The sequence below is a fragment of the Phascolarctos cinereus genome, unplaced genomic scaffold (genome assembly GCF_003287225.1).
Source record: "Phascolarctos cinereus isolate Bilbo 61053 unplaced genomic scaffold, phaCin_HiC Scaffold_5;HRSCAF=322, whole genome shotgun sequence".
NCBI classification, from domain to species: domain Eukaryota; kingdom Metazoa; phylum Chordata; class Mammalia; order Diprotodontia; family Phascolarctidae; genus Phascolarctos; species Phascolarctos cinereus.
This window is the reverse complement of record NW_027555958.1, coordinates 302,042,057-302,067,945: the sequence shown is the minus strand read 5'-3', so window position 1 is coordinate 302,067,945 and position 25,889 is coordinate 302,042,057. Positions and strand designations below refer to the sequence as shown.

At 39.3% G+C, this 25,889-nt stretch overlaps 2 protein-coding genes across 2 annotated transcripts; both read left to right on the top strand.

Moving 5' to 3' along the window:
* The first annotated feature begins 1,268 nt into the window (after positions 1-1,268).
* On the top strand, positions 1,269-7,211 carry LOC110215769 (keratin, type I cytoskeletal 27). Its single transcript, XM_020997544.2, has 8 exons — positions 1,269-1,706; positions 2,202-2,284; positions 2,669-2,825; positions 3,134-3,295; positions 3,615-3,740; positions 5,103-5,320; positions 6,213-6,271; positions 6,847-7,211. The coding sequence occupies exons 1-8, from the start codon at positions 1,269-1,271 to the stop codon at positions 6,987-6,989; spliced, it is 1,386 nt and encodes a 461-aa protein (XP_020853203.1). The 3' UTR covers positions 6,990-7,211.
* A 5,729-nt stretch (positions 7,212-12,940) lies between these two features.
* LOC110215783 (keratin, type I cytoskeletal 26-like) lies at positions 12,941-25,514 on the top strand. The gene is given in 9 exon segments (XM_078156790.1): positions 12,941-13,387; positions 14,275-14,357; positions 18,119-18,275; positions 18,397-18,558; positions 18,653-18,763; positions 18,766-18,780; positions 20,043-20,260; positions 23,207-23,274; positions 25,363-25,514. Coding segments are annotated over 9 exon segments (1,413 nt in total).
* The last annotated feature ends 375 nt before the right edge of the window (positions 25,515-25,889 follow it).

Sequence of the window (25,889 nt, the reverse complement as noted above, 5' to 3'; positions counted from 1 at the left end):
ATGTAGATATTTAGCTTTACCTTTCTTAAAAGACTGGTAGATATGCAACAGCATTAAAGAGTGTTGCCAGACTTTTCCCCTGCCTTCATAGGAGTGTTAGGAGGCAGGGAGTTAAAAAGGCAGACATACCCAGAGATGGAGACAGAGACAGAAAGACAGATCCAGGAGTTAAGAGAAACAGAGAGAGAGAAGCAATCAGAGACATGGAATCAGAAACAGAGACAGAGGGACAGGAACAGAGAGAGACAGAGTCAGAGACAAAGACAAATAAAAAGAGAAGGAAACAGCCAGAGAAACAAGAAAGAGACAGAGAGAAGCAGAGAAAGAGAAAGAATGGGAAAGACAGAGAAAGAGAAACAGAAACAGATACAGAGAGAAACAGATGGAGGGGGGGACAAAGGGAGACAGAGAGAGAGAGAGAGAGAGAGAGAGAGACAGAGAGAGAGACAGAGAGAGACAGAGAGAGAGAGAGAAAGAGAGAGAGAGACAGAGAGAGAGAGAGAGAGAAACCACCCCACTCCCCTTCAAATATCAAAAACCAGAAGGTCAGCTAGAACTGGCAGAGATCTCCTGCCAGAGGAATCTTCTCATTTGGGACTATGCCTCCACAGTCTTCAGATCTCCTGAGGCTTAATGGTAACTCATTCAAGAGTCCCTCTTTTATCTTTCTCCTTTTTAAAAAACAAATATATTGTGTAATATTTTAAAATGCATCCTGCCAAGATGAGGGGAAGGAGAACTACTAGATGTAGCTTGATACCAGAATGCTACCATACATTTCCCCTGATTTCCTGTATGGAGTATGGAGGCATAAGCCAAGAGAACAAGGAGCACCCTTCTCCTTTTCAAGCTCTCCATGTCCTGAGATCCTCTGACACAAGAGTTACATACACTTAACATTTTACTTTGACTTTGCTCCTATATTCCTGAAGTCTCAGAGACTTCAGGAAAGGATTACTCACCAAAATTAAAAATGTAACGTGGTAAATGACCTTGAAAATACTCCACCCCATCCCAGAGATAACAAATAGCCAGCAACTAACTACCCACCTACAGAACTGGACAAAGCAAGACATTAATTAAGAAAAATCATCCAATTACACATAATTCATGATGAGCTGGCAAACGCCATTGAGCGATTGGTAGGCAAAACTTAGTGAGAAACACCTTAATCACTGGGTATAAAAGAGCCAACTAAAACTGCTGGAGGCCAACACGCTATAGCTGAGCCCCATCACCAGAGCAGAGATCTCTTCCACACAGACACTATGTCTCTCCGATTCTCTTCTTCATCCAGAAGAGTTGGTTCATGTGGGGGAGCTGGATCTGTTAGACTGTCAGGTGGGGGAGCAGGCTTTGGGGTTGGAAATACATGTGGCATATCTGGAATAGGAAGTGGCTTTTCATGTGCCTTTGGCAGCGGCTCATCTGGAGGAAGCTATGGTCTGGGTGGGGGAAGCTCTTCCTGTGCTAGCTACTTGGGGAATGAAACAGGGCTCCTTTCTGGTAATGAGAAGGTGACCATGCAGAACCTTAACGATCGCCTGGCTTCTTATCTGGATAACGTGCGTGCTCTAGAAGAAACAAATGCAGATCTGGAGCAGAAGATTAAAGGATGGTATGAGAAATATGGTCCTGGTTCTTGCCGAGGTCTTGATCATGACTATAGCAGATATTTCCCAATAATTGAAGATCTTACGAATCAGGTAAGAGAACATAATTTCATAAGTCTCAGAACTCTAAGACGTATTGAGCCCTCAAAATAGTTGCACAATATATAATGTGACTTCATTCTATAGGCTTTCAAATTTCCATCATTGTTTACTAGACATTAGGAGATTTTTTTGTGTGAAAATTTAAATCTTTGAGTAGGGCATATCTGCTAACTGGTATTCTATGGATATGTTTGTCAGTAACTGAGCATGTAGCCCCCCACCTTCAACCCTCCAAAAGAGCACAAGAATGCAAAAAATCTCCAGTGATATACTTACATCTTTTGGCTATTTCACTGGAAAGCAGTCTCTCCATGCACAAGTCTTTAGTGATCCAAAGGCATAGTGTGAAATTATCAAAAGCCAGTCTTTGATGCCAGAGAGCAGCAGATGTCTTACTATAATGTGATGAGTGACTTGGCTTCAGAAATATTATAAATGATCCATGGAAATATTTTCTCTTTTCTTAATCTGCTCCCTCTTTACCAGATAATTTCAGCAACTACCAGCAATGCCAGTGTGGTCCTGCAGAATGACAATGCCAGGTTGACAGCTGATGACTTCAGACTAAAGTAAGTGAAGTTTTGAGAACGAAACCAGCTCATACAGCATCTCCCTCTCCCATTCATTGTATTTAAAATAACTTTAAGGAGTTAAGTATTTTGTTTTTAAGCTCAAATGAATATAAAAATGAATAAATAGCTTAAAACCTCAGTGTATTTATGAAAATTTGCATCTAAATCATGATAGTAAAAAGTTAAAGTCTGGAGTATATAAGAAAGTGTTTTCTTTACTATTAGTCTCATTCCTTTAAGAAAAATGATCAGCACAGTATGTTTATCCCAGAATCCAATTAAGATTGTTTAATCTCTACCTACTTCAGCTTCAGTTTTATGTTTTATATGCCACTTTATGATCAGGATTCCTATTGAAAAAGCTTTTTACTGTTCTTTGAGGTATGAGACAGAGCTAGCTCTTCACCAAAGTGTTGAGGCTGACATCAATGGTCTGAGGAGAGTGTTGGATGAGATGACCTTGTGCAGAACAGACCTGGAGATCCAGGCTGAGACACTGAATGAGGAACTGACTTATCTAAAGAAGAACCATGAAGAGGTAGAAATTTCCATTGCACCAATTACCTCGCTCTGAATATTGACATTCCCCTTGCCACATGTCGAATGTAAAGTCTTTAAGAGCAATCCAAGGAAGAACTGGCCAAATTCTGCCCAGTCCATTGAAGAAAGATTTGTTTTCAAAAACAGATTACATTGTTGCTTTTTCCTTTTTTTTTTATAAAGAGATGTTCATGATCTCAAACTTGAAAAATTTCAGACTCCTAGACCTAGATATGGTGGCCATTATGCTCTTTCAAAAAGATGCAGAACCTTATTCCTTTAGCCAAAATTAATCTTCTCCTTCAGGAAATGAAAGCCCTCCAGTGTGCTGCAGGTGGGAATGTGAATGTGGAGATGAATGCAGCTCCAGGGGTGGATCTGACCGTTCTGCTGAACAACATGAGGGCCGAATACGAGGATCTGGCTGAGCAGAACCGCAGGGATGCTGAAGCCTGGTTCAATGAAAAGGTAATTTTACTGGTCACCTTTGTATTTGACCCTTGGTTTTAACTTGTCAACAAGACACTTTTTTTAAATGACCGAACATAATCTTAACATTGAATATCAACACAACTCATTAAACTTGTTTGGTAACTATTTAAATTTAACTTAATGAAATTCAGGGCCTAAAATAGTACATTGACTCTTCAGTCCCTCCTTATAGTTCTCCGAGATTCTTCATCCATTCATCTTTCTTCCCTTTTTATCCTTCTTGGTTGCAGGTTTTCAGTTCTTATCCTTAGAATTTTAAAAAAGTGACTTGAGCTAATGATACTGTTTATTCCAGAGTGCCACACTCCAGCAGCAGATCTCTGATGATGCAGGGGCCACCACCTCAGCCAGGAATGAGCTCACAGAAGTGAAACGTACAGTCCAAACCCTTGAGATCGAGCTGCAGTCCCTCTTGGCAACGGTATGTGAAGACTTATGAAATAGATTTCCTTTAGGGATTGGGGGGAGAGGAGTGGCACTTAAAATGGTGCCTTTCTTCTTTCATAATGTTAGCTTTCATCTGTGTTAGGCCCCCAAGGTAAAGTACATTTGCATTTCACTCATTAGAGCCCTCTGTGTCTTACTAAGACTTACTCATTAACATACATTCACAATTAGGATATATTTCAGCTATCATTTATGTAATGTTGTGGAAATGAGAAAATGGTTGCATCCATGTGTTTTAACATGGATCTACCCTAACTTAATAGAGAGCCCTCTAATATTACAGAGAACAGAAAATCTTGGACACCAGCTGCTACATCCACTACACTGGCAGCATCCTTATAAGCCTTAGGCTCTAGCATTCCTACAAAATTGTTTTTAAGTGTTATAGACAGTCATCAGGTGGGAGGCACAAAGGCAAAAGAAATGCCAAAATGTCACTCTCTCTATACCCATCTGCCATGGCCAAAATGGACCATGCAGGCTGGAACATTGATATAAACCCCACCCCTCACCTACCCCCTATATTATACATCGTGGAGACTTAAAGAGGGTGTCTCTCTCTGTAGATCATACAAGGCCTTGATGCCTTTTAACCTACAGAGCCAAAGACTTTCAACCTAAAGAGCAAACCCTTCACTAGGTCTATTTATGGGACATGTTTTATGTTTCAACAGGCTTTCCTTAGAATGTTCGAATTATTTTTAAACGCAATGTATCCAAATGCAATCAGATCAGCCTAGCTTGGAGAAACTGGAAGTAGAGCATTAGGAATAGGCATGAAGAATGTGGATCTAAGGACTGAGCTTCTAGGCTGTACAAAGAGAAGCTGTAGCTGCAACCAATGGGCCACAGGACCATAGAGTCCTCAGTTTAGGGTTGGAAAGAACCCTAGAAGCCATCTAGTCCAATCTGCTCATTTTACAGATGAGTAAACTGAGACCTAGTGAAGTTGAGTAACTTGCCCAAAGTCATACAGGCAATTAGTATCAGAACTGGGTTTCAGAAACTCTGACTTCAGGAATGCTTTTCCCTTGAAAATGAGTCTTAAGTACCAAAATGAGTCTTAAGATATAGCCAGTTTAGAAATGGCTAAGAGGCATGAGTAGAGTTTTTCAATGCACCAATGTCCTAGAAAGATTGCCACTATCAGCACCATCTTCAAATGCAAGAAGAAGAGTTTGATCCTGGAAAATTCTTGGGGAAATGCTAATTTTGGATTGACACCAAAAATGAATTCCAGAAGAGCAGTTTTCTGGAACCCTACATATAACAATGTCTATTTCTACGGAGTGTCTCATTTTCAGTTTGACCACCAACTCTCTTACCACCCCCATAGAAACACTCGCTGGAATGCTCACTGACTGAGACAGAAGGGAATTACTGTGTGCAACTCTCACAAATCCAGGCCCAGATCGGGGCCCTGGAGGAGCAACTGCAGCAGGTCAGGACTGAGACTGAGGGCCAGAAGCTGGAGTACCAGAAGCTGCTAGACATTAAGGTTTATCTAGAAAAAGAAATCGCAACATACTGCTCCCTCATTGATGGAGAGGATGGGTGAGTGCAACTTCTTTTGAAAACTGTACTTTTGAAAGGTGGAAACTACTCTGAAAAAAAGGAAAAGTAAAAAGTAAGGCAAGATGGTGGAGTAGACCAGTTTAGGGCAATAGCTTCAGAGCTGGAAGGGACCTCAGGCACCATGGAATCCAATTCCTTCATTTTCCTGATGAGGAGACTGAAGCACAGAGAGATTTAGGAGACTTGCCAGAGGTCACACAGCTAGTAAGTGTCTGAGGCAGCATTAGAACTCAGGTCATCCTGCTTCCAAACCCAGCACCAGCTAGGTCTCTTCTAATTATGAATTCCTGTCACCCTGTTTCTATAAGTTCCATGTAGCAGTTGGGTTGTAGATAAACTATGTGGTTCTCCCTGTGTGTAGAGTGGTGCTTGCTCTGCACACAGTAGGTACTAAATAAATGTTTGGTTGTAGATAAACTATGTGGTTCTCCCTGTGTGTAGAGTGGTGCTTGCTCTGCACACAGTAGGTACTAAATAAATGTTTATTGTGTTGGAGGGAGGCGGAAAAGGAAGCAAGTCAAAGAATGTCTAATCTGGATTGTGAACAGATACATATAAAACTTTGCTGAAAAGAGAAGAGAGAGAGAGAGAGAGAGAGAGAGAGAGAAGAGAGAGAGAGAGAGAAAGAGAGAGAGAGAGAGGAGAGCGAGAGTGATAACAATCTTAAAAAACATTGATTATGTGTTGTCTCTGCACCAGGCACTGGAGGAGACATGGGATTAGGTGCCTGAGTATCACCAGCACCAAGCACAATGCTTGGTGTATAGCAGTCACTAAGTAAATAGCTGTTGAATTAAACTGAATTAGAGGAAACCCAGGCCCTGCCTTCAGGGAGTTGACTGTGTTTTGTTGTTGTTGTTTTAATTAATAGAGATTGTTACAAATCCAAAGGTGGTTATGTATCTGGAGGACCAGGAAATCAGATAAAAGGTAAACAAGTACAATTTCCATCTTCCAGAATATATTGCTATTGTATTTGGTGTACGTCTATATGTATCCATGTGTTTGGATGCATGTACCCCTATACATGTATACACATATGTATATACAGGTGTATACCTAGGTGCACAATGCATCGATTATATGCATGTGCACATACACACACGTGTAAGCACATGCGTATATCCTGCATACACATATTGTGTCCATGTATATGTTTTGCATAAATATGTATGTTTAGTGTCTACATACATAGACATATATACACTGTGTATGTATATACTTATATACATATACCTATATGCATATGTGGAAAGGTAGTCTGGATAAAAATTATCTGGGTATACACATGCATATGCACATATATAAACATGTGTACATATGTGTATATGTACGCACATGTATGCATCAGTGTCGTGTGGCTATATACATGTATGCAAACATGCACGTATACACACATGATGTGCATGTGTGTGTAACTACGAAGGGATGAGTGAATCATTCCACATTTATAACTTAATTATCTATATTTTCTGAATGTTCATGCAAGTCTTCTTTCATTTTAGATTCATCCAAAACCACTGTAGTTAAAACAGTTGTGGAAGAAATTGATCCTCGGGGCAAAGTTGTCTCCTCCAGGATACACTCAGTTGAAGAAAAATCCTCCAAAATTAACACCATCAAGACAGAGCAGAGAGTGCCTTCCTAAACATGCTCAAAGGCCTAAGGCAGAGATGGAGAACCTACAGCCACATGGACACATGTGGCCCTCTAAGTCCTCCAGTGTGGCCGTTTGACAGAGGTGCAAGTTTTACAAAACAAATCCTTTTATTAAGAGGATTTGTTGTATGAAGTTTGGATTCAGTCAAAGGGCCTCACTTGATGACCTAGAGGGCCACATGTGGCCTCAAGGCTTCAAAGGTCTCCACCCCTGGCCTAAAGAGAAGCCTGGAAGTTCAAATACATAATTAAAATAAGTACAGAAAATAAAGGCTTCTCTTTTTTTTCTTCTATTTTTCTTTTAACAAGTTAAGACAAAGTCTTCTTGGAATAGCAAACATTCCATTCTGTTTTTCTTTGGTGGTGTCTCAATAAAAGTTCTGCCTGTTGCAAACCATCTAACTAGTTCCAATGACCTTTGTTTCAAGAAAGTTGCCTAAAGGAAAGCTGAGATTGGACTTTCAGGTCCATTGATTGATGTGATGATTGTAACTCAAGAGCATTATCTCACTGATGAAATAAAAATTATCTCAATGCAACCCTAAGTGTTGGGAAGGGAGACAGCATGGTACTGCAGAAAGAGCGTTGGATTTAGAAATAGGGGATGAATTTCAAATATTATCTCTGCCATTTGCTTACCAACATGTCCTTAGGCATGTCTTTGAATGTCTCTGAGCCTCAGTTTACTCATCCATAGAATGAGGAAGAAAGATTAGGCTCACAAGGTTATCTCAATCTCATTCTTCCCAGGACAACTAAGGGAAGTCAGCTTGCAAGGGAGGAAGGGAAAGAGGAAAGAAGGAAGGAAGGAAGGAAGGAAGGAAGGAAGGAAGGAAGGAAGGAAGGAAGGAAGGAAGGAAGGAAGGAAGGAAGGAAGGAAGGAAGGAGGGAAGGAAGGAAGGAAGGAGGGAAGGAGGGAAGGAGGAGGGAAGGAGGAAGGAGGGAGGGAAGGAGGGAAGGAGGGAAGGAGGGAAGGAGGGAAGGAGGGAAGGAGGGAAGGAGGAAGGAGGGAGGGAAGGAGGGAAGGAAGGAAGGAAGGAAGGAAGGAAGGAAGGAAGGAAGGAAGGAAGGAAGGAAGGAGGGAGGGAGGGAGGGAGGGAAGGAGGAAGGAGGGAGGGAAGGAGGGAAGGAGGGAAGGAGGAGGGAGGGAAGGAGGAAGGAGGGAAGGAGGAAGGAGGGAAGGAAGGAAGGAAGGAAGGAAGGAAGGAAGGAAGGAAGGAAGGAAGGAAGGAAGGAAGGAAGGAAGGAGGGAAGGAAGGAAGGAGGGAAGGAAGGAAGGATTTATTAAGTGCCAACTATGTTCCAGGCACTGTGCTAAGTGCTTTACAAGATATTATCTTATTTGGTCTTCACAGATAACCCTGGAAAGTAGGTGCTATTATTATCTCCATTTTATCATTGAGGAAATTGAGGCAGATAGTGATTAGGTGACTTCCCCAGGGTCACACAGCTAGTAAGTATCTGAGGCTGCATTTGAACTCAGGTCTTCCTGACTCCAGGACTGCACTCTATCTACTGTACTGCATAGCTGCCCTACTCTTAATCATAGCAGATAATAGTGACCACTGACACTTTTAAACAGTGATTTAAGGTTTGAGAAACACTTTGCATACAGTATCTAGTTTAAGCCTCATAATAACCCTGTGATATAGAGACTACAGATGTTATTATACCAGTTTCCCAGATGAGGAAATAGAAGCTCAGCAGAAAGGTGAAGCTACTTACCTGTAGTTTCTAGCATGGTCAAAGGTGGAATTTGAACCCAGTACTTCCTGACTTAATCTTCTTAAGTCTCACATTCTCTATTCATTAAACCACATGAACGATCTTTAAAAAAAAAATCACCAGTGGCCCATCTGGTTAATGAGTCTAATTTAAATAGAGTGTTTCTCAGATAACAGAAATATAGCCCATCACTGGACCCGTACTCAAAGGTATTCCAGCTTGGTAGGGCCTGTGAGAGCTTCTATGTTCCACTAGCACAGTCTTTGAGAAGCTAAGATCATTTCCATACCAAGGTGAAGCATCAGAGACAGGCTTTAGTGGAGAAGGTTCTATATATTGTAAGCGCTAAATAAATGTCTGCTGCTGGTGACGCCCATGATATGAGGACTATGCAAATCACTCAATACAACTTAATTTAAGAGGATACAATGACTTCCACCAGTGAATAGTTAAAGGAATGAAAAGCATCCTCAGAAGTTGCCATGTCCCTCTGAATTCTTGCTGCCACCACTCTAGGAAGGGCTATTACATAATTATCAGAATAACAATAATACACAATATTTATAATATGTGTCATATATAATAATATAATATATAATGATATAGTGCTTTTAATGTTCACAAAAAAAGTTCCCCCATAACAACCTACCTAAAACATTCTGGCAAGCTTTAGTTCAGAAGAGAAAAGAGCAATTAAGAAGAGAAAATCATTCTAGAGAAAAATAAAGTTCTTCCTACAAAATCATGGTCTACTTGAGTATTCTCTAATTTCATCTGATTTAAAACACTCACCTAGAATATTCATTTAGATTATTTAAATATTCATTAGTATACTGGGGTTTGATTAAATAATCATTTGAATATCTAAATATTCATTTAGAAAACTCTATATGGACAAACCAGTAACTAGGGTGGGATGAAAGGTACTTTGTCTAAGGTAGTAGTTCTCACAGTTTTGGGTCTCAGGACACCCTCATACTCTTAAAAATTATTCAGGAATCCCAAAAGAACTTTTGTTTACATGGATTGCATCTATCAATATTTGCCATGTGAAAAATTAAAATATCTTAATATTATTATTAAAATAGTTTAGACCTTGTGGACCCCTAGGAGTCCCCAGACTATACTTCAAGAACCATTGATAACCCTAAGGGCTATAAAATTTAGAAGATACAAATGTCTAAAATAATGATTTTTAAAAGACTATACAATTTGAAATTTTGCTCCATTTATATTTTGAACACATTTGAATCAAAGTTAATACCTAGATTAGAAAAATTAAATAGGATTGTAGCAGATGAAGTATTCCCTTCCCAACTGAGTTTACACTCTCAGGTAAATTCCTTCCCAATGCAATCATGCCCTTTCTTGCCCACCCCCCCCCCACCGGCCCTGGAAAGCAGATATCCCACAGACAGAAGCTAGGGCTCTAGAATCTCTGTTCCCTCAACTGAGTTTGTCTTACATGGAATAATATGTTCATATCATGAATTACAAAGTTGATTTACAGCCCCATTTTGTGTTAGCTGCCCCAGGTACCAAAATTACGAGTTATAACTCTGCTTATGGATAAATCCTGGAATAACGATTAAGAATCAGAAAGTTCAGGCCAGCCTTGACATTAGCATGGCCTGTGATTTGTGTGGGTTCTCAACATTATCTCTGCTTATTTGTCTCAAAACTCTTGAAAATTATAGGTTTCCCTTATCTCAGGAAAGATTGCATGAGTTAACTCATGCTTACAATATTCATAGAGATCTAGAGATTACTGTGTTAATAATACTCTGTGTCTTGGAACACCTTTCATCTAGGGATGTCAAAGCAATTTATAAAGTTTAACATTTATACTCACAACATCCTCATGAAGGGAATATATGTGTGTGTATATCTCTATATACACATATATGTATATATATATATTACATATATATATACATACATATATCTACATATATATATACATACATATATCTACATATATATATATAGAGAGAGAGAGAGAGATACATACATACACATGTACTCCTGTGTATTGCTCTTGGGAAACAGAGGCTGGACCAAGTCACAAATTAAATTAAGGGCAGAGATAGAGTTGAGCCGGGGTGTCTTAACTTGGCATTCGTGTTTCTGTGACACTTTGCTCTACCATGTACCTAAACAAACAAATAAAAAATTAATTCTGTAGTGCTAATTCTAGTAAAATATTTTTATACAAAAGCTAAGGCTCAAAATTCACATATTTGGTTACAGTTTCACATCCTGAAATAGCTTATAAATGTGTGTTTCCTTGGGCAAGTCACTTAAATTCTATGGGCCTCAGTTTCCTCATCTATAAAATAAAGAGTTGGACTGATGTCATCTGAGGTCCCTCCTCACTCTAAGTCAATAGTCTTGTGATCCTTCTGCCAAAGATTTCCTGACAGTCTGATAGTACCAAAAAGTCAGAGCTTCTTTTCGAAGCACTTTGTACTTCTGACACTGAATTTCCCATTCAGAAAAATGGTACTTTCTTAACGACGTAGGCCTCTAAGCAGTAAACAACAGCAGTGATTTCATGATAATTGATGGGGACTGGCCACTATCTGACAGAGCCAACTTTATTATAGTAATTTACATAATTAATATGTATATCATGTTTGTGTCCTTTCAAATGGCTTTATGGGCATTAATTAGGGAACACAATCAAGGTTCATTTGAAGCTACTCAATATTATTATTTTCATTTGACCAACAAAGGAGTCTGAAACAGTAGATTAAATAACTAACCACATGTTTCAACTGAGACTCAACTATAGTACTGAATTTTCTGTGGAATATTCTTTCTCTCGCCAGTGGTAGGACAATCTGTGGGAAATTGTGCCCTTTGCTCACTCAGTTTTCCATTGTGGGATGGTCTTTTTTCCTTTCATATTTCTTTGTTATTCTGTCTCAATTAAAAGCTTTACTATTTGAAAAAAAATTAACCAGAGACCACCCAGTTAGTGGGGAGCCCAAAATTAATATTGTCTTTTTGTGATAATCGGACTTTTCTTCAAGACATAAGAACTTATGGGCTTGGGAGTAGTGTTCAAAAAAAAAAAAGACTTAGATCCTTTTATTCATAATGTTATGCTTATTATCATGACATTATCAGCCCACCCAAATGAGCTCCATATGTTATAACATGCTTTTAAAAAATGAAGAAAAAAGTTAGTTGAGCTAGTAAAAATATGTTGGGGTTAGAAAAGTAGGAAAAATGAATGGCTATGGTGTGTGGGTAAGATGCTTTAAATGAACATTATTTCAGAACTCTACAGGAACATGTCTGGAAGGAGTCAGGAAGACCTAAATCTTAATGCTGGCTTTGTAATACTGGACAAGTCACTTAACCTCACTAAACCTCAGTTTTCTGTAATGAAGGTGCTAGCAATACAAGGGAAAAAATCAAAACAATCCCTGTCCTTGAGGAGCTTACATTCTACTGGGAGGAGAGGAGGCTAAAACTGGCATACAGAATAATATATAGAAAGTAATACAACGCAAATTTTCAAAGTGGGGGGGGGAGTGAGGAAGTACCAATCGCTAAGGTTATCAGTCCAAAAGAGCAAAAAATCATTGAGCAAGTTAGAACCACAAAATCACAGAAATAAAGCTCAAGGGGACCTCAGAGGTATTGTATAAGGAAATAGAAACCCATAGAAGTTAAGAGACCTGTCTAAGGTCAGACAGGTCAGATGGCAGAGACAACATTTGAACTCAGGTCCTCTAACCCTAAATTCACCATACTTTCCATGAGAAAGCAAATATTAATAAGAGAAGGCAATGGGAATCTTTGTTGGGAAGATGGGAAAACGCAGCAAACATTTCTCTTTCCAGCTCCTACTTCTTTTCATGTGAAACAATATAGTACCTATTGAAGAGGTGTAAGAATAGATATGATTACTCATCTTAAAGTCTGAAGGTTAGGGCCATAATCTAAAATTACTCCACCTGGCACCTTTTTAAACGTAGAAAAATACCCTTAAGGCATCTTTCCACCTACAAGGGGACACCATTTAAAATCAAACAATTTATGGAAGCTGATAATTAGGTAGAAAATAGCATTTTACTAGACATTGGCCTAATTAAGACTGGTGTCTCGCCAACTGGATATAAAAAGGCAGATGACACCAGGCATTGCATACTTTGACTCTGCGCTCTTCTCTGGGAAAGGGTTGCACATCTATCCTGAAGCACCATGTCCTTTCGCCTTTCTAGTGGTTCCCGGCGGATTTGCTCTCGCCCTGGGTCTGTGAGGCTTTCTAGCTGTGGAGCTGGCTTTGGTGCTGGAAATTCATGTGGTGGTGGCTCTGGTGTGGGGAGTAGTTTTTCTAGTACGCTGGTGGGAGCCTCATCTGGAGGGAGCTATTGTGGGAACCTCAGTGGGGGTTTGGGAAGTGGTGTCTGTGCGGGCTTTCTGGGAAATGAAAACGGGCTGCTCTCTGGCAACGAAAAAGTGACCATGCAGAACCTGAATGACCGCTTGGCTTCCTACCTTGAAAACGTGAGAGCTTTGGAGGAAGCAAATGCAGATTTAGAGCAGAAGATAAAAGGATGGTACGAAAAATTTGGCCCTGGCTCCTGCCAGGGGCTTGATCACGACTATAGCAGATATTTCCCGATAATTGAAGAGCTTAGAAGTCAGGTAAGAAATCAACATTCCTATACTTTTCCATTCATTGTGACGAGTTGTAGAGTGTGGGACTTAGAGTCGAGAGGGATCTGGGTTCCAATCATGCTTCTAATTACATACAAATCACTCATCCTCCCAACCTCAGTTTCCTCCTTTGTAAAATGGCAATAATAATAGCAAGATTATTCCGAGGATCAAATGAGAACATACATGTGAAGCATTTTGCAAAAGTTAATGCACTGTGTAAAAGTCAGCTATTATTATTTTAGGAGTTAATTTTCCCAAGTATAAAAGGTGAAGGGGGTGAGATATAGATGATATAGAAGGAGCACTGGAATTTGAAATCAGAAGCTGTTGTTGTTTTCGTTCAGTCATGTCCCTACTCTTCATAACCCCATTTGGGCTTTTCTTGGCAAAGATACTGGATGGTTTGCCATTTTCTTCTCCAGTTCATTTGATAGATGAGGAAACTAAGGCAAATAAAGTTAACTGACTTGCCCAGGGTCACAGAGCTAAGTGTCTAAGGCCGTATTTGAACTCAAGAAGATGAATCTTCCTGACTTCAGACCCAGTCCACTGCTCCACCTACTTGCAAGATACCTTGCTAACATTTATCTACTAAGTCTTAAACATCTGGTACAGGGACCCTGCCCCACCCCACCCCAACCTCCAATGCTGACAAAATCACAGATCCTTCCCTTATTTATATATTGTTTGTAGAAACATCCACCAGTTTTGTGCAAAAATGAAAAAAAAGTTTAACTACTAAAAAGCTATTTCAAAGACCAAGAAAATTCAGAATGGCTTTGGCCTCTGGAAGGCTATTTGACTTTTATTTCCTAAGTCTTCAACATGTCAAGTCTGTAAATAGATACTTGATCTACTCAATTATTTCCTAGATCTTTTCTGCCACTGCCTACAATGCCAACATTGTCCTGCAGAATGACAATGCCAGACTGACCGCAGATGACTTCAGACTGAAGTAAGTGCAGACACGAAGGAAATTGGAAGGGAGGAGAGGAACAAGCATTTTTAAAGTACCTACTATGTGCCAAGCACTGTGCTTTACAAATATATAATTTGATCCTCATCAATAAAATGGGGGTAACAATAGCACCTAATTTCCAGGGTTGTGAGGATCAAATAAGATAATCATTGTAAAGTGCTTAGCACAGTGCCTGGCTCATTGTAATCATTAAGTTGTGTCTGACTCTTTGTGACCCTGTGGACCAACAGTTCATGGCATTTTCTTGGCAAAGATACTGGGGTGGTTTGCCATTTCTCTCTGCAGTTTTATGTAATCAGGGGTTAAGTGATTTGCCCAGCGTACAGTTAGTAAATGTCTGAAGTCAAATTTGAACTCTGGTCTTTCTGACTCCAGACTTAGTACTCTATCCACTGTGCCACTGAGCTGTGAAACTGGCACATAGTAAGTGCTATTTAGATGTTATCTATTATAATCCCCATTTCACAATTGAGAAAATGAGGCAGGCAAAGGTTAACCAGCTTTCCCAGGCTCACAGAGTAAGTAAGTATCTAAGGCTGGATTTGAATTCAGGTCTCCATCACTCCAGGGCCAGTACATTATCTACTGTACCACCTAGCATGTGACTTAAGTTTCTATTCCTGTACATTATCTATGATGAGGGTGTTCTCCTTTGCAAGGTGGCAAAGGAGAATGCTGAGCTTGAGGTCAGGATGAACTGGGTTCAAATCCAGGCCCTGACAGCTTCTAGCGTTGTGATTATGGGCAAGTCATTTAACCTCCCTGAGCCTCAATTTCTGTATCTGTAAAATGAGGATAATGATACCTGTCATACCTACATCACGGCGTTGTTGTGAGACCTGAATGAGCTAATGTTTGTAAAGAGCTTTGCAGACTTTAAAGCTTTCTACAAATGACAGCTATTACTATTTGGAAAGCAAATTAGATCATCAGGTGAATGAGATTCAAGACTTTTTGAAGAATGATGAATGTCTTCAATCTTTAAAACCTCAACTAGAAATAATCCATATTACACAGTTATGGCTCTGGACGAAATGTAGTACATGAACCTGAGGGAATGTAGTTATGCTATGAGAAATAATAAACACAAAAAGAAATATGGAAAGTTTCATATAAAGAGTAAAGAAAATGCATAAAATAATAACCACAAAAATTTTAAAGGCGTTGTTGTTGTTCAGTTGTTTTTCAATCATGTCTGACATTTTGTGAGCCCATTTGGGGTTTTCTTGGCAAAGATACTTGAGTGGTTTGCCATTTCTTTCTCCAGTTTATTTTACAGATGAGGCAACTGAGACAAACAACGTTAAGTGACTTGCCTAGGGTCACACAGCTAGTAAGTATCTGAGGCATAGTAGACTTCAAAAGGGAATATGAAATTATACAGTACATTTAGGCTTATTCTAAAAGTTGACACTCAATAACATGTGGCTTTATTTTTTTAAGTTTAATATTTTACTAAAGGCCAGGTATGATAGCACACAGCTACGATTCTAGCTAAGAAAGAGGCTAAGGATGGTGGATCATTTGAGCTGGAGAGTTTGGGCTTCAGTGAGTTTTCAATATAGTGTTCATAACAAAGTTTGGTGACCCTCTGGGACCTGGGGACGCCAAGTTGCCCAAGGAGGGAAAACTGGCACCAGTCATCAAAAAGGGCAGGTCAAACTCTAGAGCCAATCAGAATGGGGTTAGGCATGAGTAGCCCCTGCACTTCTAACCTGGGTGAGGTAGGAATTCTTTAAAAAGTTATTTTTAAGCATTTTATTGAGAAGCAATGTTGTGAAGTATAAAGAAGGCCTTAGAATCGGAAGACCTGGGCTCAGGTCCTTTCTGACTTTTCTAGCATGCAACCATAGGTAGATACTTAACCTCTCAAGTACTTAGGTACTCTTAAGTACTTAAGAGTATAAGTAGTCAAATGAGTTAGTATTTGAGAATATTGTTGTTTGTCCTTCATTCCTGAAGAGGACTTTGACATCAGGAAGGTGATGTCATGACTTGCAAATAAGTTGGATTTAAGTGAGAGAGGGCTGTGCAAAGTCACCAGCCTTACTGTTTTCTGGAGACATCTGGGTCCAGTGGCAAGATCAGGATGATTGGAGATGGCCCCAGATGAGACCTTGGCCTTTTAAAATTAAGATCTCTTCCAGGTCTCAGTTTGACTGAGGTAACACCCATTCAGTGATCAAGGCTAGGTAAGAAAAGAAGCAAAAAATGGCCTCTTTTAACCTAGTCAAAAAAAAGCAGTCTGGGAGTGTAAGACCCTCAGGGTTTCTGGTCAAAACAGAAACAACTGTTATTTACCCACACTCTGAACCATCAGAGCCCAAACAATGACCAAATGAGGCTTGGGCTGGGACCTATCAATGAGAGCTAGATTGATTTGGGTTTGAGAATATACATTGTAGAAGAGAAATGTTCTGTATCAGTGAAGGCAGTTTCCACACTGAGTTCTTTTTTTTGGGAGGAGGTGGGGTGGTGAGTTTTTATTGATTTAAGGAACTCTCAGAGTGGAAATTCCCTCCATCAATACAGATGCAAAACAGTTCTGCCATCTATAGTCTTGGAGAGTTGTCTGGGACCCTGAGAGGTTAAATGACTTTCGTAGGGTCACACAGCTAGTATGTATCAAAGGAAGGAATTCCTTGTACCAGTGAAATCCCAGGTCCAACCAAAACATACACACACACATATACACACACACACACACACACACACACACACACACACACATGCACACCATTATTATGTATCCAATAGTTATACTAATAGTAATACATGAATAGGAAGCTGCTTATTGTATTAAAAGGCACTGTGGATTTGGATTCAGAGGACCTGGGTTTGAACCTCTGATCTTTTACTTAAGGCAAGTCATTTAATTTTTCATTACATATGAGTTGGTGATCTGCAACAGGGGAGGGAGTTTTCATGCCAGAATTTCCCTACACTGATAAATTGTAGCATAAAAGGCCCCTAAAGACCTCAAAACATTTTATTCACAGTACTCTACTATAAGGAAGAGATTATTCAAAAGCAAAAAAAAAAATCTCTATATTACACTCAACACTGTCAGAATGTATACCTAGGGGTTGGGCAGCTAGTTAGTGTAGTGGATAGACTGCCAGTCCTGAGTCAGGAAGACTCATCTTCCTGAGTTCAAATCTAGCCTCAGACACTTTCTAGCTATGTGACCCTGGGCAACAGGGTCAAACGAGCTGGAGGAGGAAATATCAAACTACTTCTCTAGCTTTGCCAAGAAAACCCCAAATTGGGTCACAAAGAGTTGGACACAACTGAAAAACAAGTGAACATAATATCTCCTGATCAGGACCAGATCTGTGATTTCAGTGCTATAGGGAACAGACAAAAGGGGAGACTGACTCAATCAATTTAGGTCACTTCTATTCTATGTAACTTAAATTCTTTGAGTTGTCTAATATGCTCAGGGGTGATATGACTTACTCAGAGTCACAAAACACATACATGTCAGAGGCTGGACCTGAATCCAGGTCTTTCTGGCTCTAAGACCAGCTCTCTATCCACTATGCTCCATTGCCTCTCTCTTTCTTCCATAGATGAATGTGAATCTCAAACTATCTTTAGAATTTTCCATACTGAGGAACCACAAAAGTGAGCTTTCACTTCTACAAATTCCAACATGTAAAATATCATAGGGAGCCAATGGTGGGTTTTGAAATCCTCTCTGCCCAGCAAACTCATGGACTTTAATATCCTCTAAGGTATGAAAATGAGCTGGCCCTGCACCAGAGCGTGGAGGCTGACATCAATGGGCTCCGAAGGGTGCTGGATGAACTGACCTTGTGCACAACAGATCTGGAGATCCAGTATGAGACATTCAATGAAGAGCTAACCTTCCTCAAAAAGAACCATGAGGAGGTAGGGTGCTCTACATAGACAGTTCTACCCAGTTCTTGATTCTCATCCTCAAGCAAGAAGTTCCTTTGATAGAAATGTGTTTCCCCAAGTCATTCAGCATGAGCATCTTCATCTGTTTCAGGAAATGAAAATTCTGCAGTGCTCTGCTGGTGGAAATGTGAGTGTTGAGATGAATGCAGCTCCAGGAGTGGACCTCACTGTTCTGCTGAACAACATGAGAGCAGAGTATGAAGATTTAGCTGAGCAGAATCGGAAAGATGCTGAAGCCTGGTTCAATGAAAAGGTAAATATCTCTCAGGGAACATGGCAAGTGATAGCTCTCTCGAAGCAGTCCTATTAATTATGGACATTAAACTATCCTCTTGATTATGTTTCAGAGTGCATCACTGCAACAGCAAATCTCGGATGATGTCGGTGCAGCCACAGCAGCCCGAAATGAACTTACTGAATTGAAACGCAATCTCCAAACCCTAGAGATCGAACTCCAGTCTCCATCATGGCCGTGGTAAGTGAGTGCTGTCATCAAAATGACTTTAATTTCAATGATTTCCTCCATACACCTGTCAACTTCATATTCCGAAAACAGATCTTAACATATAACACACCTCACCTCAACAACCTCTGATGGCTCCTCATTGCGTCTAGAGATTAAACTTTGTTCTGTTTGGCCACAAAAGATCAAACCCAGAGCAATGGGTACAAGTTTAAAAGAACCAAATTTAGACTTGATGTCAGGGAAAAAAAACTTTCTAATAATTAGAGCCTCCCAAGAGTGGAATGAGCTGCCCTAAGAGACAATAGTTTCCCGTGCTTGGAAGTCTTCAACCAGAGGCTGGGAGTCCTTTTGTGTGTTGGTTGTGCTAGGAAGCTGTTGAGGACGCTTCCAGTTCTCAAATTCTGTGATTCCCATGTGCCACCCCCACTCTCTGCTCCTTCAAGTTACTTTGTCTTTCTTGGTATATACTTTCTATTTATGCACATACATTCAGGTTGCATGCCTCCAATTCTATCTACACTCTTAACATGGTTTTGTTACTTAGCCATTTTTTTTCAGTAACATCTGGCACTTCATGACCCCATTTGGGGTTTTCTTGGCAAAGATACTGGAGTGGTTTGCCACTTGCTTCTCCAGCTCATTTTATAGATGAGAAAATTGAGGCAAACAGGGTTTGGTGACTTGCCCAGGGTCCCACAGTTGGTAAGAGTCTGAGGCTAGATTTGAACTCATGAAGAGGAGTCTTCCTGACTCCAGGCTGAGCACTCTGTCCATTGCACCTTGTATCCCCAATGCCTAGCACCACTTCTGGCACAAAATAGCACTTAACAGAAATTCATTAGATTGAAAGAGTATAACTATGTCCCAATTAGTGTGGTTAATGAATCCCCTGAAGTGATTGATGTGGCTTCTTTACATTGGGTTGAAACCAAGTGCCATCTTTTGATTAATGAAAATTCAAATATACATAGCCACTCGTTATTCATGCTAATACTTGTACATTTAAAACTGATCACAAACACCATTACATTTGCATCCTCAAAGCCACAAAGGAAAATAAATAATGAAAAGGAAGAGGAAAAATTAATTTAGAAAGATTTTAAATAAAGAAAAACATATTTAAAATCTTACCAAGATTTCTGATGGAAATGGGAACAGTCTTCCTATATTAAACAAATAGTTATCATTTGAAGATGTAGGAGAAAAAAATCTAAAACCTGTTGTTTCCATTTTACACATTTAGCATATTATTTTACTTATTTTCATTTCAGAAACATTCTTATGAGTGCTCCCTGGCAGAGACAGAAGGAAACTACTGTCTTCAACTCTCCCAAATCCAGGACCAGATTGGAGCCCTGGAGGAGCAATTGCAACAGATCCGAACTGAAACTGAAAGCCAGAAGGTGGAATATGAGCAGCTCTTAGATATGAAGATCTACCTAGAAAAAGAAATCGAAACCTACTGCTGCTTGATCGATGGAGAAGAAGGGTAAAGAAGACTTAGGGATAGAAGATAGGGACTGGGTCTGGAGACTTCAGTGAGGGAAATTCCCTTTACCAATGCAGATTGCCAACCTTCTGGGTGACTTTTAGTCTTAGAGATCTGAAAGTTGCCTAAGGCTGTGAGAATTTAAATTATTTGGAGGTCACACAACCTGCAAGTATCCGAGGCAGTTCTTTCTAGTGTCAGCAACTACAACATGCTGTCTCTGAAGAAGGCTTATTAGATAGCAATAGGACTTGTTTAAAAAAAAAAAAAGTCCTGATCAAATTGCATGTTTGTTTTGGCCTGGATCTGTGTTCTCAGACAGAGCTGGAGGGAAGTCCTTGTATAGAAAGCATCTCCACTTAGGCTAAGTAACTGAACTTATCCATAACTAAATAATCTAAGAGAATAAGTATTCTGGGGGGCTTTGAGACTTTAAGCGATTCACTTGTGGTTACATAGCTGGGATGTGTCAGAGGCAGGGCTGAAGCCCAGGTCTTGCTGACTCCAGGACTGGCTAGAGCCTCTATCCCATATTGTCTTATCCCAATCAAAAGATGATGCCAATGTAGATAGTTGGCCTTTATATATAATGTACTACAACTTACAAAATGTTTTATCTTATTCAATCCTTATAAGAAAGCTGTGAGGTAGGTAGTGCAGGTATCATTTACATATGAGAAAATTGAGGCAGAGAGGTTATGTGACTTTCTGAGAGTCATGTAGCCAGGATTTGAACCCAGGTCTTTTAATTCCAAATCCAAATCTAGTGGTCCTTCCAGGATATCATATCATATCATATCTAGTTAGCTATCTACCTGTATATATGCTATTTACACTTGTGTAAATATAAATGTTTTCATATATACATTATATATAAATATTTATGCATGTAAATCCTTATATATTTGCATATATAATCTATATATGTAAATATAAGTGAATATATAGACACAAATAGTTTGTGTTTATATATAAATATAATCTATTATATATGTACATATGCCGAATATAACCAGGATCTGAACCCAGGTCTTTTAATTTCAATTCTAAATCTAGCAGTCCTTCCATGATACCATATGTATCAGCTATTTATATTTGTGTAAACATAAATGTTTTCATATACACACTATATAAATATTCATATATGTAAATACATATTTGCACATACAATCTATATGTAAATATACATGAATATAAAAACACAAATACATATTTGTGTGTATATATAGCATATAATCTATTATATATGCATATATGCAGAATGTCTCAAGATTCTTAGTGTAGCTTTAAGCTTAAAGAGCTTAAAACTGCTCTAAGATTTTTGTAACACCCTGTATATGTATGAGTATATACATGTGTATACCAAGAGCTTATTAAAAGCTACTATCACATCTAAGGAAAATAAAAGCAGGTAGCAGAATCAAATTCCTTGATATATTAGTTTTTATGCATTTTGAAGACATACAAATACAAATATGAAAAAGTTAAACTACCCCAATCACAAGGAGGATTTTTTAAAACGATCCGTAGTGTATTGCATTTTTATGTCAAGTTCTACATTCTATTGCTATTTTACTAGTTCTTAACCTACCTACTCTTTTTGGTAGGTCATTATTATTTCCACTTAAAATATAGGTAAGGAAGGGGATTCCATAAGTTACTCATGGTCACCCAGTTGGCCATGGACTCCTTGAAGGCTTAGGTCTTTTAGGAAGCCTCCCAAGCCTCCCTAATTATCCCACAGTGCTCTCTCTTTCCTCCAACGCCTGTGTCTCTCTTCATTCACTTGGCGAACTCCTTGTTATATTGTTAGCTACCTTGTATTAAGATTACAAGATACCCGATTTAGAACCAGAAGAACCTCAGATTTCTTGTCTTATAGAGCAGGAGACTAAGCTTCAGAGAATTAGTCAAACATCAGTGAGCATTTATTAAGAGCTTGGCATATGCTAAGCACTGTGTGAAGCTCCTGGGATTCAAAACGCAGTGCCTGCCTTCAAGGAATTTTACATTCTAATGAGGGAAACAACATGTAAATAAATAGGTACGTAAAACTCATACAAAGTAGAAGGAAAGTAATCTTAGATGAGAAGGCTCCAGTAGCTAAAGGGGGCCGGAGGAGGGGCTAGGAAAAACCTATAGAAGATGGCATTTGAATTATCTTGAAGGCAGTCAGGAAGTGACTTGGCCAAGTGGCTTATGCAGCTTGTAAGTTACCACCAGAGCTGGGATAAGAACCCAAGTGCTAGAACTACAAATCCATAGCTGTTTCTGCTATGCCAACACTGTTCCCCTATTGTAATCTTTTTATGTATATGTGTCTTGCTTTCTCAAACAGATTATAATTTCCTAGAGAATCAGTATTGTCTTACACTTTTTTATTCTCCCATAGTGTTTGGTACACCACCTTGCATATAGTAGTATGCACTCAACAAATATTTTAATAAGTTTTATTGCTATATTGTATTTTTGCATCATGGTCATTTCCAGATGTAGCCCTCAGCACTTCCTCATTGAACCCTCTTCCCTACCTAAGAGAGTCTCTTAAGTAAAGATGACTTATTCAGAGACCATACTTGACAATGCATATAACATTCTGCCCACATAATTCCCCATTTCTCTGCCAAGAGGAACTATGCTTTAAACAATTTTTTTGACTGATTGATCAAAATGAAGGAATTAGATCTTTGTGATGCTGAGCTATTGCTCCACCCAATAAGGCATGAGCTCTAGTTCTAATACCATGATGATTTCTGAGTATGAACATTCTTGTCAGAGAAGATCTTGTGTTATTCAGTTTACCTGTTCAAAGGTGGATCAAGTCCCCCACAAAAGTGACTAGCAGGAAAGGTCCTAATGAAATTTCTATAGACTGCTTACTTGCAAGGTTTGTTTCTGGGCTCCCTAACACAAGAAATAATGAGCACAGGCTTCTTTCCTTCACAGATCCTGCAAAACTGCATGTCTAAAATCAAAAGGTTACGGAACAACAAAGTCAGAAAATCAAGTCAAAGGTATTTAAGTTTTCTTTGGGGATTAACTATGTGTTCAAAGTCAAGGTGGATCTCATCAAAGTATTTGTTAAAATAAATGATTTGTATTTTCAGGAAATGGTATTTTTTCCTCTACTAAATTTATCTTTATAATGAAGTCTGGATGGTCATTATTATAGGTCTGGCTATTTGTCATCTGTTTAGGGACATTTGGTTAGAGCAAATTTGACCAAATCCTAAAGATACTAAAACAGCACCTCACTGAAAAGTCTTATTAACTTAGGACTTTGTCACTTCCCAAGTTTGATATAAATGTCTTTGCCAAAGTTTGATATCAACATCATTTTAGCACAAACCATAGGATTAGGGGAACAAGGTGAGATACCAAAGAAGTTATCGTTCTTTGTTTCAAATCCAGATCACCTAAGGTCCATCTTTGACAGAGCGCGAATGCTATTTAATCCTGCAAATGCTATAACAAGAGAGGCTGAGCAATTGATCTGTAGGGTCAGGGAGGCAGGCGGATTTTTAACAGACTTTCGATAGCCCTAATCTCAGTTTGCCTACAAGCAATGGTTCTGTAGTATCTTTAAGTCAGAGAGATCCAGAACATCCAACTGGGTTTGTTAAAAGCTAGACCATTAACAATGACAAATATTTATATAACACTTTAAGGGCTGCAAAGCACTTTACAAAGATTATTCCATTTGACCCTCCCAACAGCCCTATGAAGTTATCCCCATGTGGTTAAGTGACTTGCTCAGTATCACACAGCTATATCACATTGAAACCCACAGATCTTTTTAGATCTACTGTTGTTTAACCATGCCTCCCTCATCTTGTGCTTTTTTAGGCTGACTTTGTTGAATCCAAATATAAGACATTACATTTTTATTATGTTATGATTATAGAGTCATTTGTCCTAGAAAGAAGAAAAACAAAAGAACCAAGTGAGACTTCTCACTGCAGAGCAGTGCAGCTTCAGGGATGTGGTACTCTTGGGTGGTTTTCTCCCTGTATTGTATTTGTCCCTAGGGAAGACTTTTGTGACAGGCTGTAATGTGGTCTGCCTGATGTCATGGATACAATGAACACCAAAGGGCTGGAATCCAATCCACAATCCACAAGCACTTATTAAACATCTGCTAAGTGTCAGGCACTGTGCTGTGTGCGTTGGGAATACAAAGACAGAAACAAAATATCCCTGACCCCAAGAAACTTATATTCTGTTGAGGGAAAACAACATGGACATATAAATAGAGTCAAGGATTGGAGGGAAAACTAACATGCCAGATGACAGTAATGATAAAAAAAAATCTGAACATATTAGACCATTGGACTCAGTCTAACAAGATGAAATGCAGCAGGTACAAATGTAATGTTTTACTTTTGAATTCAGCAAAGTAAGCCTAAAAAGCATAAGATAAGGGAGGTATGGTTAGACAATAGTTGGTCTAAAAAAGATGTGTGGGTTTCAATGGACTGCAGTCTCAGAGTCAGTCAGTAGCATGATGTGGTGACCAAAAGAGTTAATTTGATCTTGTGCCACATTAAAAGAAGCACAAGAGGCAATCCTCCCTCTGGTCTCTGCTCAGACCACTTCTTTGTTCAATTCTGAGCACTACAGGTTAGAAAAGAGATTGATAACTTAGAGAGAATGCAGCAAAGGGTAACCAAGTCGGTAAATGGCCTTGAGTCCACGGCCACATAAAAAGTAGTTGAGGGGAGATCATAACTCTGTGTCCCAAGGGCGTCAACAACACCTTTTGAATCTTTCTGCATTAGTTCAGGTGTGCACACATGGGAGGTCACAAGACCCTTGCAGTAAGAGTTTGTAGGACTCCAGCACTTTATTTTGCACTTTTAAACATCTATTAATAAAAACAAAACTGTCAGCGTATAAAAGTCAGTCCTGCATCTAAGTGAGCATCAATTTAAATCAATGTATTTTTACATATGACAAAAGATACCCTATCCCAAATGCATAATATCCAGGGTCAGATAGGAAACTAGGACTGCCTCTCACACCCATCCCCACCCCCATGATCTGGTGGTCTCGTTGGAGCATGAGCTACATGAGAACTAATGCCATGTTTGGTTCATTTCTAGACTCAGCACAAAGCACTGTGGTCACAACAGTTGTTGAGGAAAGAGATCCAAATGGTCCAGTTCTTTCTGTGAAGGTCCACTCAGTGGAAGAAAAGTCTTCTAAGATAAGCAACATTACACTGGAACAGAGGGTACCTTCTAAAGCACCATAAGGTTGACAGGTCAATGAAAAACTTCCCTCTGCAAAATTTCATAGGTGAAGTAACATACCTCTGGCAGCACTCTGAGACCAGAAGTTACAGAGAAGGTGGCAGTCTTCATTGGTAGAAGTTTCTCTGCAGGAGCTTCCCTATATCAGTGAAATCACCAATCTGGTCAACCAAAAACAAAATTAAAAACAAACAAAAGTTACACAAGGAAAGCATTTCTGCTCCTGAAAATAAAGTTTCCAGAAATATCTCTTTGTTCTTCCTTTGTACTTGTTCTTGGCATATAGACTTTTTTTAGAGTAATAAAAAACCTTACTCCTTCTATGCTCTCATTTCAATAAATATTCATCTGTTGCAAGTTACTTTTGGTGATCTTGA

What these genes read in the sequence shown, in the direction of transcription:
- LOC110215769 (XM_020997544.2), top strand. Translation starts at nt 1,269, where the DNA reads ATGTCTCTCCGATTCTCTTCTTCATCCAGAAGAGTTGGTTCATGTGGG. An exon ending in TTGAAGATCTTACGAATCAG is followed by an intron (nt 1,707 to 2,201) that starts GTAAGAGAACAT and finishes CCTCTTTACCAG; the next exon opens with ATAATTTCAGCAACTACCAG. An exon ending in AAGCCTGGTTCAATGAAAAG is followed by an intron (nt 3,296 to 3,614) that starts GTAATTTTACTG and finishes TGTTTATTCCAG; the next exon opens with AGTGCCACACTCCAGCAGCA.